We start from the raw sequence: 17,345 nt of genomic DNA, 5'->3' as shown, positions 1-17,345 counted from the left end.
GTCTAGAAAAGGCCACAGAAGGATGCTGGTGCCTCTGTTACACTGCTGCAGCACAAATGGGCTGCCCTCCAGCTGCTCTTGCAAAGTGCAGACCACAGATGTCTCTCGGAGAACCATGCTCGTTGAGATGATGTTTGGCGTACAGCTAGGCTACTCAGACATCTTCTAACTCGGGATATTCTATGATGATGAGAGTTCCACTGGCAGGCAGAATACATTTATTACAAAACACAGCACCATGCAAGCTTGTCTGAACAAAGTTGACTGGTGCCAAGCTGTAACCAGAGCACCAGGGCAGCTGTGAGTCGCTGAACCGGGCTGGGGGCGAAGGCTGGGGCTGTCGGGCAGGAGGGCCTGTGATGCGCCCCCAGCGCCTGTGACATCAGAGGGGATGAGTCACAATGGGGGATGGATATGAGGGTGCCAGCAGGCAGCACCGCCCCAGTACGGCCTGGGGCAGCAGTGAGTTTGCACGCAGGGGGGAGGCTGGGCTGGACAAGGGCCGGGGCAGAAACGTGGGTCCCCGGGGCTGGATGCTCAGCCTGCATCGAAACCCTGGCTGCGAGCTCCTTGGGCAGGGCACGCTGCCGCTGCCACCGGGCCTGGGCGCAGGCCTTGCTGCCTCGCAGCTGCCTCATTCCCTCTCCTGCCCATCCCTAGCTCCCTGCGGCTCCCGCATCCGCTCCCCCCGCCACCAACTCCCTTCCTCCTTCCCTCCCTCCCTCCCATCCCAGCCCCACTGAATTCTTTCTCTCTTCTGCAGGCCATGGCTGTCACAAAGCTCTTACTCTGGGTTCTGCAGCAGCTCATCCTGAACGTGCGTGTCGTCGGTGATGAGCTGGATGAAGACACACGTGACCGCATGCAGCACCGTGCCGAGCAGCTGAGCCGGGAGATGGCTTGGCTGCTGCAGGAGCTGGAGCAGAAGAGCCAGGAGCTGGAGCAGAAGAGCCAGGAGCTGGAGCAGAAGAGCCAGGAGCTGAGGAGCAAGGAGCAGAATCCTGTGGCCTGGAGAGCCCTGCTCTTTGCTGCCTTGCAGCACTGGCAGTTCTGGGCGATCGCTGGCATCCTGCTCCTCCTGATTCTTGGGCTCTGCTGGTGCCTCAGGAAAAGAGCCATGAGGAGGGCAGCAGCAGTGGAGGACAGCTCCAGCAGCAGCAGTGGAGAAGAGGAAGAGCAGGAGGAGCAGAACGAAGAGGAAGAAGTCAGTGAATATGCAAATGCCCTGGCAAGGCATTTTGAGGAGCACATACAATGGCCTAATCAGAACCTGTTCACAAAGTGTGAATTTGTGACGGACCTTGTGAATACTTTCATCCTTGTTGCGGAACAAGTCTCGTCAGATGGCTCCTTCCCAGTGCTGCGACCATGCTTTGGCATAGGCTGCGCACACGAAGGCTGGAGTCCCTATGAAGAAGACATCATCTACTCACTGCTTGTGCCCCTGGCCCCCCCGTCTGGCCACGCCTTTCTCCCGGAGCTCTGCAATCCGGGGGAGACGCCAGAGCGGAACTTCCGCATCCGCGTGCAGCTGGAGTGTACGTGCGCGACAGAGCAGCTGGGGGGGGGCACGCTGTGCTTCCTCCACCATGACGAAGAGGCGCTGAGAAGGAATCAGGGCCCCAGCCTCCTGCACAGCCTCTGCACCGGCTGCTATCTAGATGTGGGGAAAACAGTTCGCAGGTTTCATCAGCTGGTGAAAGCATGCTGGGTGGTTTTGCCTCATTCACACCGGTGGCGTTTAACGATGCTGGCCTGCAGCCGCTCCTGCAAATTCAAGGTGGCAACAGCAGAGGAGGAAATCACCATTGAAATTACGTTGGGCGTGCAGCAAGGCGACTCGGACATCTTCATGAGCAGCCAGGCTAGTGAGGCTATCTTCACCCCAAGCACAACCTGGACATTGAGCTGCGCTGTGGCAGAGGCAAAGTTCTTCGAGCTGACAGCCAGGCAGGCCCCAGATGGCAGCTTCCACCTCAGATGCCTGCAGCTCTGCGCCCGCATTCTGGTGGGCACAGGCTTTTCCAGCTATACCTTGAAGACAGTGGTGATGCACCTCCTCAACACCACGCCCCTGTCAGGCTGGCACAGGACACGTTTCCTGCTGCGGCTGGATGACATCATGCGGTACCTGTGCCGCTGCGTGGAGGAGAAACGCCTCGACCACTTCTTCTTTGGGAATGAGAAGATTCCTCAGGAGATCGCCTTGCCCCCAGCCTTGCAAAGAGCCCAGCCATTCAACCTCTTCCAGCACCTGGCACAGGATCCAGATGCCCAAGCTGAGGCAATGAGGGAGTTCATGGACATGCAAGATTGCCTCACAAGGATGCTGACCTACGGCCACTGAAAGTGGTCTTCATGCACAGAGCTCTGTTTGCAGGCTGCACAGCCGACAGCAGATGACAAACTTGTACCCGAGGGAAAAAGAGGGGAGAGGCAGAAAGAGGACACAGCAAGCACAAGGAAAACTGCGCAGCAGGCCTCTTCTTCAGAAGAGTGGCAGCATTCTCCCCTTGACGTTCTTCCCAGCGCAGCAGGAGGTTATACCTGTGCTGGTGTCCTGGGTTCAGCAGTAGCGGCCATTTTTCTCCTTCTTAGGATCCTGTTTGCACTAGGGTCTCTGACTGTAATGCATCTAGCAACGTCTAAACCAAAAATCGTTTAAACACCTTCCCTCACAACAGGACCCTTCTTGAGAATAAAGCTCATTTATTAATGAAACACAAATCTGTGCTATTGCAACGAGAGAGAAAATATCTCAGTGTACAAACTGGCAGAAGACCAACTACGTGCACGACAATTTACTTTTCCCTCTTAAGCTAAATTTCCAAACACCCTTTGCTCTAATTACCCTTCTCTTTTCCCAAAAACCAGTCAGTCTGCCCCTCTTCTGGATTGTTTAGGCCAGGATTAGTGTCCATATGCCTGATGTATTCTGATTTTACCTGCAGGTGCAGGTCAAAGACCCAGCAGTTGTACTTCAGTAGGGCTTGCAAGACTCCTTGGGTAGTCTTTGCTCCAAGACAATGGGCTTGTTTTACAGAATTGCCTGCCACTCTGTTCCTATCTCTGCGCTAACCAGAGAGAGGACAGAGCTCTTTTTATCCTAAGCTTTCAAAAGTCCAGTGGAACAAGAAAGCCACAGCCTCTTGAAAACTCTAGTTGGCAGCTTGTGAAAAGTGGTGTTCCTAAAGGCTCAGTGTTGGGGCCAGTTCTGTTAACATCATTATCAATGAGCTGGACGAGGGGATCAGCTGCAGCCTTGGCTAGTTTGCAGAGGACACCAACTGCATTACTGATGGCGGATCAGAAGGCTCTGCAGAGGAATACGGACAGGTAGGATCGCCAGGTCAAGGCCAGCGATATGAGATTCAACAGGGATCAGTGCCAGGTCCTGCACTTCAGTCACAACAACCCCGTGCATCACTACACGCGTGGCAAAGAGCGTCTAGAAAAGGCCACAGAAGGATGCTGGTGCCTCTGTTACACTGCTGCAGCACAAATGGGCTGCCCTCCAGCTGCTCTTGCAAAGTGCAGACCACAGATGTCTCTCGGAGAACCATGCTCGTTGAGATGATGTTTGGCGTACAGCTAGGCTACTCAGACATCTTCTAACTCGGGATATTCTATGATGATGAGAGTTCCACTGGCAGGCAGAATACATTTATTACAAAACACAGCACCATGCAAGCTTGTCTGAACAAAGTTGACTGGTGCCAAGCTGTAACCAGAGCACCAGGGCAGCTGTGAGTCGCTGAACCGGGCTGGGGGCGAAGGCTGGGGCTGTCGGGCAGGAGGGCCTGTGATGCGCCCCCAGCGCCTGTGACATCAGAGGGGATGAGTCACAATGGGGGATGGATATGAGGGTGCCAGCAGGCAGCACCGCCCCAGTACGGCCTGGGGCAGCAGTGAGTTTGCACGCAGGGGGGAGGCTGGGCTGGACAAGGGCCGGGGCAGAAATGTGGGTCCCCGGGGCTGGATGCTCAGCCTGCATCGAAACCCTGGCTGCGAGCTCCTTGGGCAGGGCACGCTGCCGCTGCCACCGGGCCTGGGCGCAGGCCTTGCTGCCTCGCAGCTGCCTCATTCCCTCTCCTGCCCATCCCTAGCTCCCTGCGGCTCCCGCATCCGCTCCCCCCGCCACCAACTCCCTTCCTCCTTCCCTCCCTCCCTCCCATCCCAGCCCCACTGAATTCTTTCTCTCTTCTGCAGGCCATGGCTGTCACAAAGCTCTTACTCTGGGTTCTGCAGCAGCTCATCCTGAACGTGCGTGTCGTCGGTGATGAGCTGGATGAAGACACACGTGACCGCATGCAGCACCGTGCCGAGCAGCTGAGCCGGGAGATGGCTTGGCTGCTGCAGGAGCTGGAGCAGAAGAGCCAGGAGCTGGAGCAGAAGAGCCAGGAGCTGGAGCAGAAGAGCCAGGAGCTGAGGAGCAAGGAGCAGAATCCTGTGGCCTGGAGAGCCCTGCTCTTTGCTGCCTTGCAGCACTGGCAGTTCTGGGCGATCGCTGGCATCCTGCTCCTCCTGATTCTTGGGCTCTGCTGGTGCCTCAGGAAAAGAGCCATGAGGAGGGCAGCAGCAGTGGAGGACAGCTCCAGCAGCAGCAGTGGAGAAGAGGAAGAGCAGGAGGAGCAGAACGAAGAGGAAGAAGTCAGTGAATATGCAAATGCCCTGGCAAGGCATTTTGAGGAGCACATACAATGGCCTAATCAGAACCTGTTCACAAAGTGTGAATTTGTGACGGACCTTGTGAATACTTTCATCCTTGTTGCGGAACAAGTCTCGTCAGATGGCTCCTTCCCAGTGCTGCGACCATGCTTTGGCATAGGCTGCGCACACGAAGGCTGGAGTCCCTATGAAGAAGACATCATCTACTCACTGCTTGTGCCCCTGGCCCCCCCGTCTGGCCACGCCTTTCTCCCGGAGCTCTGCAATCCGGGGGAGACGCCAGAGCGGAACTTCCGCATCCGCGTGCAGCTGGAGTGTACGTGCGCGACAGAGCAGCTGGGGGGGGGCACGCTGTGCTTCCTCCACCATGACGAAGAGGCGCTGAGAAGGAATCAGGGCCCCAGCCTCCTGCACAGCCTCTGCACCGGCTGCTATCTAGATGTGGGGAAAACAGTTCGCAGGTTTCATCAGCTGGTGAAAGCATGCTGGGTGGTTTTGCCTCATTCACACCGGTGGCGTTTAACGATGCTGGCCTGCAGCCGCTCCTGCAAATTCAAGGTGGCAACAGCAGAGGAGGAAATCACCATTGAAATTACGTTGGGCGTGCAGCAAGGCGACTCGGACATCTTCATGAGCAGCCAGGCTAGTGAGGCTATCTTCACCCCAAGCACAACCTGGACATTGAGCTGCGCTGTGGCAGAGGCAAAGTTCTTCAAGCTGACAGCCAGGCAGGCCCCAGATGGCAGCTTCCACCTCAGATGCCTGCAGCTCTGCGCCCGCATTCTGGTGGGCACAGGCTTTTCCAGCTATACCTTGAAGACAGTGGTGATGCACCTCCTCAACACCACGCCCCTGTCAGGCTGGCACAGGACACGTTTCCTGCTGCGGCTGGATGACATCATGCGGTACCTGTGCCGCTGCGTGGAGGAGAAACGCCTCGACCACTTCTTCTTTGGGAATGAGAAGATTCCTCAGGAGATCGCCTTGCCCCCAGCCTTGCAAAGAGCCCAGCCATTCAACCTCTTCCAGCACCTGGCACAGGATCCAGATGCCCAAGCTGAGGCAATGAGGGAGTTCATGGACATGCAAGATTGCCTCACAAGGATGCTGACCTACGGCCACTGAAAGTGGTCTTCATGCACAGAGCTCTGTTTGCAGGCTGCACAGCCGACAGCAGATGACAAACTTGTACCCGAGGGAAAAAGAGGGGAGAGGCAGAAAGAGGACACAGCAAGCACAAGGAAAACTGCGCAGCAGGCCTCTTCTTCAGAAGAGTGGCAGCATTCTCCCCTTGACGTTCTTCCCAGCGCAGCAGGAGGTTATACCTGTGCTGGTGTCCTGGGTTCAGCAGTAGCGGCCATTTTTCTCCTTCTTAGGATCCTGTTTGCACTAGGGTCTCTGACTGTAATGCATCTAGCAACGTCTAAACCAAAAATCGTTTAAACACCTTCCCTCACAACAGGACCCTTCTTGAGAATAAAGCTCATTTATTAATGAAACACAAATCTGTGCTATTGCAACGAGAGAGAAAATATCTCAGTGTACAAACTGGCAGAAGACCAACTACGTGCACGACAATTTACTTTTCCCTCTTAAGCTAAATTTCCAAACACCCTTTGCTCTAATTACCCTTCTCTTTTCCCAAAAACCAGTCAGTCTGCCCCTCTTCTGGATTGTTTAGGCCAGGATTAGTGTCCATATGCCTGATGTATTCTGATTTTACCTGCAGGTGCAGGTCAAAGACCCAGCAGTTGTACTTCAGTAGGGCTTGCAAGACTCCTTGGGTAGTCTTTGCTCCAAGACAATGGGCTTGTTTTACAGAATTGCCTGCCACTCTGTTCCTATCTCTGCGCTAACCAGAGAGAGGACAGAGCTCTTTTTATCCTAAGCTTTCAAAAGTCCAGTGGAACAAGAAAGCCACAGCCTCTTGAAAACTCTAGTTGGCAGCTTGTGAAAAGTGGTGTTCCTAAAGGCTCAGTGTTGGGGCCAGTTCTGTTAACATCATTATCAATGAGCTGGACGAGGGGATCAGCTGCAGCCTTGGCTAGTTTGCAGAGGACACCAACTGCATTACTGATGGCGGATCAGAAGGCTCTGCAGAGGAATACGGACAGGTAGGATCGCCAGGTCAAGGCCAGCGATATGAGATTCAACAGGGATCAGTGCCAGGTCCTGCACTTCAGTCACAACAACCCCGTGCATCACTACACGCGTGGCAAAGAGCGTCTAGAAAAGGCCACAGAAGGATGCTGGTGCCTCTGTTACACTGCTGCAGCACAAATGGGCTGCCCTCCAGCTGCTCTTGCAAAGTGCAGACCACAGATGTCTCTCGGAGAACCATGCTCGTTGAGATGATGTTTGGCGTACAGCTAGGCTACTCAGACATCTTCTAACTCGGGATATTCTATGATGATGAGAGTTCCACTGGCAGGCAGAATACATTTATTACAAAACACAGCACCATGCAAGCTTGTCTGAACAAAGTTGACTGGTGCCAAGCTGTAACCAGAGCACCAGGGCAGCTGTGAGTCGCTGAACCGGGCTGGGGGCGAAGGCTGGGGCTGTCGGGCAGGAGGGCCTGTGATGCGCCCCCAGCGCCTGTGACATCAGAGGGGATGAGTCACAATGGGGGATGGATATGAGGGTGCCAGCAGGCAGCACCGCCCCAGTACGGCCTGGGGCAGCAGTGAGTTTGCACGCAGGGGGGAGGCTGGGCTGGACAAGGGCCGGGGCAGAAACGTGGGTCCCCGGGGCTGGATGCTCAGCCTGCATCGAAACCCTGGCTGCGAGCTCCTTGGGCAGGGCACGCTGCCGCTGCCACCGGGCCTGGGCGCAGGCCTTGCTGCCTCGCAGCTGCCTCATTCCCTCTCCTGCCCATCCCTAGCTCCCTGCGGCTCCCGCATCCGCTCCCCCCGCCACCAACTCCCTTCCTCCTTCCCTCCCTCCCTCCCATCCCAGCCCCACTGAATTCTTTCTCTCTTCTGCAGGCCATGGCTGTCACAAAGCTCTTACTCTGGGTTCTGCAGCAGCTCATCCTGAACGTGCGTGTCGTCGGTGATGAGCTGGATGAAGACACACGTGACCGCATGCAGCACCGTGCCGAGCAGCTGAGCCGGGAGATGGCTTGGCTGCTGCAGGAGCTGGAGCAGAAGAGCCAGGAGCTGGAGCAGAAGAGCCAGGAGCTGGAGCAGAAGAGCCAGGAGCTGAGGAGCAAGGAGCAGAATCCTGTGGCCTGGAGAGCCCTGCTCTTTGCTGCCTTGCAGCACTGGCAGTTCTGGGCGATCGCTGGCATCCTGCTCCTCCTGATTCTTGGGCTCTGCTGGTGCCTCAGGAAAAGAGCCATGAGGAGGGCAGCAGCAGTGGAGGACAGCTCCAGCAGCAGCAGTGGAGAAGAGGAAGAGCAGGAGGAGCAGAACGAAGAGGAAGAAGTCAGTGAATATGCAAATGCCCTGGCAAGGCATTTTGAGGAGCACATACAATGGCCTAATCAGAACCTGTTCACAAAGTGTGAATTTGTGACGGACCTTGTGAATACTTTCATCCTTGTTGCGGAACAAGTCTCGTCAGATGGCTCCTTCCCAGTGCTGCGACCATGCTTTGGCATAGGCTGCGCACACGAAGGCTGGAGTCCCTATGAAGAAGACATCATCTACTCACTGCTTGTGCCCCTGGCCCCCCCGTCTGGCCACGCCTTTCTCCCGGAGCTCTGCAATCCGGGGGAGACGCCAGAGCGGAACTTCCGCATCCGCGTGCAGCTGGAGTGTACGTGCGCGACAGAGCAGCTAGGGGGGGGCACGCTGTGCTTCCTCCACCATGACGAAGAGGCGCTGAGAAGGAATCAGGGCCCCAGCCTCCTGCACAGCCTCTGCACCGGCTGCTATCTAGATGTGGGGAAAACAGTTCGCAGGTTTCATCAGCTGGTGAAAGCATGCTGGGTGGTTTTGCCTCATTCACACCGGTGGCGTTTAACGATGCTGGCCTGCAGCCGCTCCTGCAAATTCAAGGTGGCAACAGCAGAGGAGGAAATCACCATTGAAATTACGTTGGGCGTGCAGCAAGGCGACTCGGACATCTTCATGAGCAGCCAGGCTAGTGAGGCTATCTTCACCCCAAGCACAACCTGGACATTGAGCTGCGCTGTGGCAGAGGCAAAGTTCTTCGAGCTGACAGCCAGGCAGGCCCCAGATGGCAGCTTCCACCTCAGATGCCTGCAGCTCTGCGCCCGCATTCTGGTGGGCACAGGCTTTTCCAGCTATACCTTGAAGACAGTGGTGATGCACCTCCTCAACACCACGCCCCTGTCAGGCTGGCACAGGACACGTTTCCTGCTGCGGCTGGATGACATCATGCGGTACCTGTGCCGCTGCGTGGAGGAGAAACGCCTCGACCACTTCTTCTTTGGGAATGAGAAGATTCCTCAGGAGATCGCCTTGCCCCCAGCCTTGCAAAGAGCCCAGCCATTCAACCTCTTCCAGCACCTGGCGCAGGATCCAGATGCCCAAGCTGAGGCAATGAGGGAGTTCATGGACATGCAAGATTGCCTCACAAGGATGCTGACCTACGGCCACTGAAAGTGGTCTTCATGCACAGAGCTCTGTTTGCAGGCTGCACAGCCGACAGCAGATGACAAACTTGTACCCGAGGGAAAAAGAGGGGAGAGGCAGAAAGAGGACACAGCAAGCACAAGGAAAACTGCGCAGCAGGCCTCTTCTTCAGAAGAGTGGCAGCATTCTCCCCTTGACGTTCTCCCCAGCGCAGCAGCAGGTTATACCTGTGCTGGTGTCCTGGGTTCAGCAGTAGCGGCCATTTTTCTCCTTCTTAGGATCCTGTTTGCACTAGGGTCTCTGACTGTAATGCATCTAGCAACGTCTAAACCAAAAACCGTTTAAACACCTTCCCTCACAACAGGACCCTTCTTGAGAATAAAGCTCATTTATTAATGAAACACAAATCTGTGCTATTGCAACGAGAGAGAAAATATCTCAGTGTACAAACTGGCAGAAGACCAACTACGTGCACGACAATTTACTTTTCCCTTTTAAGCTAAATTTCCAAACACCCTTTGCTCTAATTACCCTTCTCTTTTCCCAAAAACCAGTCAGTCTGCCCCTCTTCTGGATTGTTTAGGCCAGGATTAGTGTCCATATGCCTGATGTATTCTGATTTTACCTGCAGGTGCAGGTCAAAGACCCAGCAGTTGTACTTCAGTAGGGCTTGCAAGACTCCTTGGGTAGTCTTTGCTCCAAGACAATGGGCTTGTTTTACAGAATTGCCTGCCACTCTGTTCCTATCTCTGCGCTAACCAGAGAGAGGACAGAGCTCTTTTTATCCTAAGCTTTCAAAAGTCCAGTGGAACAAGAAAGCCACAGCCTCTTGAAAACTCTAGTTGGCAGCTTGTGAAAAGTGGTGTTCCTAAAGGCTCAGTGTTGGGGCCAGTTCTGTTAACATCATTATCAATGAGCTGGACGAGGGGATCAGCTGCAGCCTTGGCTAGTTTGCAGAGGACACCAACTGCATTACTGATGGCGGATCAGAAGGCTCTGCAGAGGAATACGGACAGGTAGGATCGCCAGGTCAAGGCCAGCGATATGAGATTCAACAGGGATCAGTGCCAGGTCCTGCACTTCAGTCACAACAACCCCGTGCATCACTACACGCGTGGCAAAGAGCGTCTAGAAAAGGCCACAGAAGGATGCTGGTGCCTCTGTTACACTGCTGCAGCACAAATGGGCTGCCCTCCAGCTGCTCTTGCAAAGTGCAGACCACAGATGTCTCTCGGAGAACCATGCTCGTTGAGATGATGTTTGGCGTACAGCTAGGCTACTCAGACATCTTCTAACTCGGGATATTCTATGATGATGAGAGTTCCACTGGCAGGCAGAATACATTTATTACAAAACACAGCACCATGCAAGCTTGTCTGAACAAAGTTGACTGGTGCCAAGCTGTAACCAGAGCACCAGGGCAGCTGTGAGTCGCTGAACCGGGCTGGGGGCGAAGGCTGGGGCTGTCGGGCAGGAGGGCCTGTGATGCGCCCCCAGCGCCTGTGACATCAGAGGGGATGAGTCACAATGGGGGATGGATATGAGGGTGCCAGCAGGCAGCACCGCCCCAGTACGGCCTGGGGCAGCAGTGAGTTTGCACGCAGGGGGGAGGCTGGGCTGGACAAGGGCCGGGGCAGAAACGTGGGTCCCCGGGGCTGGATGCTCAGCCTGCATCGAAACCCTGGCTGCGAGCTCCTTGGGCAGGGCACGCTGCCGCTGCCACCGGGCCTGGGCGCAGGCCTTGCTGCCTCGCAGCTGCCTCATTCCCTCTCCTGCCCATCCCTAGCTCCCTGCGGCTCCCGCATCCGCTCCCCCCGCCACCAACTCCCTTCCTCCTTCCCTCCCTCCCTCCCATCCCAGCCCCACTGAATTCTTTCTCTCTTCTGCAGGCCATGGCTGTCACAAAGCTCTTACTCTGGGTTCTGCAGCAGCTCATCCTGAACGTGCGTGTCGTCGGTGATGAGCTGGATGAAGACACACGTGACCGCATGCAGCACCGTGCCGAGCAGCTGAGCCGGGAGATGGCTTGGCTGCTGCAGGAGCTGGAGCAGAAGAGCCAGGAGCTGGAGCAGAAGAGCCAGGAGCTGGAGCAGAAGAGCCAGGAGCTGAGGAGCAAGGAGCAGAATCCTGTGGCCTGGAGAGCCCTGCTCTTTGCTGCCTTGCAGCACTGGCAGTTCTGGGCGATCGCTGGCATCCTGCTCCTCCTGATTCTTGGGCTCTGCTGGTGCCTCAGGAAAAGAGCCATGAGGAGGGCAGCAGCAGTGGAGGACAGCTCCAGCAGCAGCAGTGGAGAAGAGGAAGAGCAGGAGGAGCAGAACGAAGAGGAAGAAGTCAGTGAATATGCAAATGCCCTGGCAAGGCATTTTGAGGAGCACATACAATGGCCTAATCAGAACCTGTTCACAAAGTGTGAATTTGTGACGGACCTTGTGAATACTTTCATCCTTGTTGCGGAACAAGTCTCGTCAGATGGCTCCTTCCCAGTGCTGCGACCATGCTTTGGCATAGGCTGCGCACACGAAGGCTGGAGTCCCTATGAAGAAGACATCATCTACTCACTGCTTGTGCCCCTGGCCCCCCCGTCTGGCCACGCCTTTCTCCCGGAGCTCTGCAATCCGGGGGAGACGCCAGAGCGGAACTTCCGAATCCGCGTGCAGCTGGAGTGTACGTGCGCGACAGAGCAGCTGGGGGGGGGCACGCTGTGCTTCCTCCACCATGACGAAGAGGCGCTGAGAAGGAATCAGGGCCCCAGCCTCCTGCACAGCCTCTGCACCGGCTGCTATCTAGATGTGGGGAAAACAGTTCGCAGGTTTCATCAGCTGGTGAAAGCATGCTGGGTGGTTTTGCCTCATTCACACCGGTGGCGTTTAACGATGCTGGCCTGCAGCCGCTCCTGCAAATTCAAGGTGGCAACAGCAGAGGAGGAAATCACCATTGAAATGACGTTGGGCGTGCAGCAAGGCGACTCGGACATCTTCATGAGCAGCCAGGCTAGTGAGGCTATCTTCACCCCAAGCACAACCTGGACATTGAGCTGCGCTGTGGCAGAGGCAAAGTTCTTCGAGCTGACAGCCAGGCAGGCCCCAGATGGCAGCTTCCACCTCAGATGCCTGCAGCTCTGCGCCCGCATTCTGGTGGGCACAGGCTTTTCCAGCTATACCTTGAAGACAGTGGTGATGCACCTCCTCAACACCACGCCCCTGTCAGGCTGGCACAGGACACGTTTCCTGCTGCGGCTGGATGACATCATGCGGTACCTGGGCCGCTGCGTGGAGGAGAAACGCCTCGACCACTTCTTCTTTGGGAATGAGAAGATTCCTCAGGAGATCGCCTTGCCCCCAGCCTTGCAAAGAGCCCAGCCATTCAACCTCTTCCAGCACCTGGCACAGGATCCAGATGCCCAAGCTGAGGCAATGAGGGAGTTCATGGACATGCAAGATTGCCTCACAAGGATGCTGACCTACGGCCACTGAAAGTGGTCTTCATGCACAGAGCTCTGTTTGCAGGCTGCACAGCCGACAGCAGATGACAAACTTGTACCCGAGGGAAAAAGAGGGGAGAGGCAGAAAGAGGACACAGCAAGCACAAGGAAAACTGCGCAGCAGGCCTCTTCTTCAGAAGAGTGGCAGCATTCTCCCCTTGACGTTCTCCCCAGCGCAGCAGCAGGTTATACCTGTGCTGGTGTCCTGGGTTCAGCAGTAGCGGCCATTTTTCTCCTTCTTAGGATCCTGTTTGCACTAGGGTCTCTGACTGTAATGCATCTAGCAACGTCTAAACCAAAAATCGTTTAAACACCTTCCCTCACAACAGGACCCTTCTTGAGAATAAAGCTCATTTATTAATGAAACACAAATCTGTGCTATTGCAACGAGAGAGAAAATATCTCAGTGTACAAACTGGCAGAAGACCAACTACGTGCACGACAATTTACTTTTCCCTCTTAAGCTAAATTTCCAAACACCCTTTGCTCTAATTACCCTTCTCTTTTCCCAAAAACCAGTCAGTCTGCCCCTCTTCTGGATTGTTTAGGCCAGGATTAGTGTCCATATGCCTGATGTATTCTGATTTTACCTGCAGGTGCAGGTCAAAGACCCAGCAGTTGTACTGCAGTAGGGCTTGCAAGACTCCTTGGGTAGTCTTTGCTCCAAGACAATGGGCTTGTTTTACAGAATTGCCTGCCACTCTGTTCCTATCTCTGCGCTAACCAGAGAGAGGACAGAGCTCTTTTTATCCTAAGCTTTCAAAAGTCCAGTGGAACAAGAAAGCCACAGCCTCTTGAAAACTCTAGTTGGCAGCTTGTGAAAAGTGGTGTTCCTAAAGGCTCAGTGTTGGGGCCAGTTCTGTTAACATCATTATCAATGAGCTGGACGAGGGGATCAGCTGCAGCCTTGGCTAGTTTGCAGAGGACACCAACTGCATTACTGATGGCGGATCAGAAGGCTCTGCAGAGGAATACGAACAGGTAGGATCGCCAGGTCAAGGCCAGCGATATGAGATTCAACAGGGATCAGTGCCAGGTCCTGCACTTCAGTCACAACAACCCCGTGCATCACTACACGCGTGGCAAAGAGCGTCTAGAAAAGGCCACAGAAGGATGCTGGTGCCTCTGTTACACTGCTGCAGCACAAATGGGCTGCCCTCCAGCTGCTCTTGCAAAGTGCAGACCACAGATGTCTCTCGGAGAACCATGCTCGTTGAGATGATGTTTGGCGTACAGCTAGGCTACTCAGACATCTTCTAACTCGGGATATTCTATGATGATGAGAGTTCCACTGGCAGGCAGAATACATTTATTACAAAACACAGCACCATGCAAGCTTGTCTGAACAAAGTTGACTGGTGCCAAGCTGTAACCAGAGCACCAGGGCAGCTGTGAGTCGCTGAACCGGGCTGGGGGCGAAGGCTGGGGCTGTCGGGCAGGAGGGCCTGTGATGCGCCCCCAGCGCCTGTGACATCAGAGGGGATGAGTCACAATGGGGGATGGATATGAGGGTGCCAGCAGGCAGCACCGCCCCAGTACGGCCTGGGGCAGCAGTGAGTTTGCACGCAGGGGGGAGGCTGGGCTGGACAAGGGCCGGGGCAGAAACGTGGGTCCCCGGGGCTGGATGCTCAGCCTGCATCGAAACCCTGGCTGCGAGCTCCTTGGGCAGGGCACGCTGCCGCTGCCACCGGGCCTGGGCGCAGGCCTTGCTGCCTCGCAGCTGCCTCATTCCCTCTCCTGCCCATCCCTAGCTCCCTGCGGCTCCCGCATCCGCTCCCCCCGCCACCAACTCCCTTCCTCCTTCCCTCCCTCCCTCCCATCCCAGCCCCACTGAATTCTTTCTCTCTTCTGCAGGCCATGGCTGTCACAAAGCTCTTACTCTGGGTTCTGCAGCAGCTCATCCTGAACGTGCGTGTCGTCGGTGATGAGCTGGATGAAGACACACGTGACCGCATGCAGCACCGTGCCGAGCAGCTGAGCCGGGAGATGGCTTGGCTGCTGCAGGAGCTGGAGCAGAAGAGCCAGGAGCTGGAGCAGAAGAGCCAGGAGCTGGAGCAGAAGAGCCAGGAGCTGAGGAGCAAGGAGCAGAATCCTGTGGCCTGGAGAGCCCTGCTCTTTGCTGCCTTGCAGCACTGGCAGTTCTGGGCGATCGCTGGCATCCTGCTCCTCCTGATTCTTGGGCTCTGCTGGTGCCTCAGGAAAAGAGCCATGAGGAGGGCAGCAGCAGTGGAGGACAGCTCCAGCAGCAGCAGTGGAGAAGAGGAAGAGCAGGAGGAGCAGAACGAAGAGGAAGAAGTCAGTGAATATGCAAATGCCCTGGCAAGGCATTTTGAGGAGCACATACAATGGCCTAATCAGAACCTGTTCACAAAGTGTGAATTTGTGACGGACCTTGTGAATACTTTCATCCTTGTTGCGGAACAAGTCTCGTCAGATGGCTCCTTCCCAGTGCTGCGACCATGCTTTGGCATAGGCTGCGCACACGAAGGCTGGAGTCCCTATGAAGAAGACATCATCTACTCACTGCTTGTGCCCCTGGCCCCCCCGTCTGGCCACGCCTTTCTCCCGGAGCTCTGCAATCCGGGGGAGACGCCAGAGCGGAACTTCCGCATCCGCGTGCAGCTGGAGTGTACGTGCGCGACAGAGCAGCTAGGGGGGGGCACGCTGTGCTTCCTCCACCATGACGAAGAGGCGCTGAGAAGGAATCAGGGCCCCAGCCTCCTGCACAGCCTCTGCACCGGCTGCTATCTAGATGTGGGGAAAACAGTTCGCAGGTTTCATCAGCTGGTGAAAGCATGCTGGGTGGTTTTGCCTCATTCACACCGGTGGCGTTTAACGATGCTGGCCTGCAGCCGCTCCTGCAAATTCAAGGTGGCAACAGCAGAGGAGGAAATCACCATTGAAATTACGTTGGGCGTGCAGCAAGGCGACTCGGACATCTTCATGAGCAGCCAGGCTAGTGAGGCTATCTTCACCCCAAGCACAACCTGGACATTGAGCTGCGCTGTGGCAGAGGCAAAGTTCTTCGAGCTGACAGCCAGGCAGGCCCCAGATGGCAGCTTCCACCTCAGATGCCTGCAGCTCTGCGCCCGCATTCTGGTGGGCACAGGCTTTTCCAGCTATACCTTGAAGACAGTGGTGATGCACCTCCTCAACACCACGCCCCTGTCAGGCTGGCACAGGACACGTTTCCTGCTGCGGCTGGATGACATCATGCGGTACCTGTGCCGCTGCGTGGAGGAGAAACGCCTCGACCACTTCTTCTTTGGGAATGAGAAGATTCCTCAGGAGATCGCCTTGCCCCCAGCCTTGCAAAGAGCCCAGCCATTCAACCTCTTCCAGCACCTGGCGCAGGATCCAGATGCCCAAGCTGAGGCAATGAGGGAGTTCATGGACATGCAAGATTGCCTCACAAGGATGCTGACCTACGGCCACTGAAAGTGGTCTTCATGCACAGAGCTCTGTTTGCAGGCTGCACAGCCGACAGCAGATGACAAACTTGTACCCGAGGGAAAAAGAGGGGAGAGGCAGAAAGAGGACACAGCAAGCACAAGGAAAACTGCGCAGCAGGCCTCTTCTTCAGAAGAGTGGCAGCATTCTCCCCTTGACGTTCTTCCCAGCGCAGCAGCAGGTTATACCTGTGCTGGTGTCCTGGGTTCAGCAGTAGCGGCCATTTTTCTCCTTCTTAGGATCCTGTTTGCACTAGGGTCTCTGACTGTAATGCATCTAGCAACGTCTAAACCAAAAATCGTTTAAACACCTTCCCTCACAACAGGACCCTTCTTGAGAATAAAGCTCATTTATTAATGAAACACAAATCTGTGCTATTGCAACGAGAGAGAAAATATCTCAGTGTACAAACTGGCAGAAGACCAACTACGTGCACGACAATTTACTTTTCCCTCTTAAGCTAAATTTCCAAACACCCTTTGCTCTAATTACCCTTCTCTTTTCCCAAAAACCAGTCAGTCTGCCCCTCTTCTGGATTGTTTAGGCCAGGATTAGTGTCCATATGCCTGATGTATTCTGATTTTACCTGCAGGTGCAGGTCAAAGACCCAGCAGTTGTACTTCAGTAGGGCTTGCAAGACTCCTTGGGTAGTCTTTGCTCCAAGACAATGGGCTTGTTTTACAGAATTGCCTGCCACTCTGTTCCTATCTCTGCGCTAACCAGAGAGAGGACAGAGCTCTTTTTATCCTAAGCTTTCAAAAGTCCAGTGGAACAAGAAAGCCACAGCCTCTTGAAAACTCTAGTTGGCAGCTTGTGAAAAGTGGTGTTCCTAAAGGCTCAGTGTTGGGGCCAGTTCTGTTAACATCATTATCAATGAGCTGGACGAGGGGATCAGCTGCAGCCTTGGCTAGTTTGCAGAGGACACCAACTGCATTACTGATGGCGGATCAGAAGGCTCTGCAGAGGAATACGGACAGGTAGGATCGCCAGGTCAAGGCCAGCGATATGAGATTCAACAGGGATCAGTGCCAGGTCCTGCACTTCAGTCACAACAACCCCGTGCATCACTACACGCGTGGCAAAGAGCGTCTAGAAAAGGCCACAGAAGGATGCTGGTGCCTCTGTTACACTGCTGCAGCACAAATGGGCTGCCCTCCAGCTGCTCTTGCAAAGTGCAGACCACAGATGTCTCTCGGAGAACC

The 17,345-nt window shown here is 55.2% G+C and overlaps 5 protein-coding genes across 5 annotated transcripts; all 5 read left to right on the top strand.

Moving 5' to 3' along the window:
- Window positions 1–115: 115 nt before the first annotated feature.
- Window positions 116–2,347, top strand: LOC308221288 (inositol 1,4,5-trisphosphate receptor-interacting protein-like 1; the record flags this gene model as incomplete). The annotated part of the gene is made up of 3 exons (XM_080618274.1): window positions 116–139; window positions 803–898; window positions 1,283–2,347. 3 exons carry the CDS (start codon window positions 116–118, stop codon window positions 2,345–2,347), a joined length of 1,185 nt encoding a protein of 394 aa, XP_080474400.1.
- Window positions 2,348–3,561: 1,214 nt separating this feature from the next.
- LOC308221287 (inositol 1,4,5-trisphosphate receptor-interacting protein-like 1) lies at window positions 3,562–5,793 on the top strand (the record flags this gene model as incomplete). Its single annotated transcript, XM_080618273.1, has 3 exons — window positions 3,562–3,585; window positions 4,249–4,344; window positions 4,729–5,793. The coding sequence occupies 3 exons, from the start codon at window positions 3,562–3,564 to the stop codon at window positions 5,791–5,793; spliced, it is 1,185 nt and encodes a 394-aa protein (XP_080474399.1).
- A 1,214-nt stretch (window positions 5,794–7,007) lies between these two features.
- Window positions 7,008–9,239, top strand: LOC308221286 (inositol 1,4,5-trisphosphate receptor-interacting protein-like 1; the record flags this gene model as incomplete). Its single annotated transcript, XM_080618272.1, has 3 exons — window positions 7,008–7,031; window positions 7,695–7,790; window positions 8,175–9,239. The coding sequence occupies 3 exons, from the start codon at window positions 7,008–7,010 to the stop codon at window positions 9,237–9,239; spliced, it is 1,185 nt and encodes a 394-aa protein (XP_080474398.1).
- Window positions 9,240–10,453: 1,214 nt separating this feature from the next.
- On the top strand, window positions 10,454–12,685 carry LOC308221285 (inositol 1,4,5-trisphosphate receptor-interacting protein-like 1; the record flags this gene model as incomplete). The annotated part of the gene is made up of 3 exons (XM_080618271.1): window positions 10,454–10,477; window positions 11,141–11,236; window positions 11,621–12,685. The coding sequence occupies 3 exons, from the start codon at window positions 10,454–10,456 to the stop codon at window positions 12,683–12,685; spliced, it is 1,185 nt and encodes a 394-aa protein (XP_080474397.1).
- Window positions 12,686–13,899: 1,214 nt separating this feature from the next.
- LOC308221284 (inositol 1,4,5-trisphosphate receptor-interacting protein-like 1) lies at window positions 13,900–16,131 on the top strand (the record flags this gene model as incomplete). Its single annotated transcript, XM_080618270.1, has 3 exons — window positions 13,900–13,923; window positions 14,587–14,682; window positions 15,067–16,131. The coding sequence occupies 3 exons, from the start codon at window positions 13,900–13,902 to the stop codon at window positions 16,129–16,131; spliced, it is 1,185 nt and encodes a 394-aa protein (XP_080474396.1).
- Between the last annotated feature and the right edge of the window lie 1,214 nt (window positions 16,132–17,345).

This window comes from Psittacula echo (assembly GCF_963264785.1).
Source record: "Psittacula echo genome assembly, chromosome: 5".
Lineage (NCBI taxonomy): Eukaryota > Metazoa > Chordata > Aves > Psittaciformes > Psittacidae > Psittacula > Psittacula echo.
The sequence above is the reverse complement of the archived record's forward strand: the minus strand, read 5'-3'. Positions and strand labels throughout refer to the sequence as shown.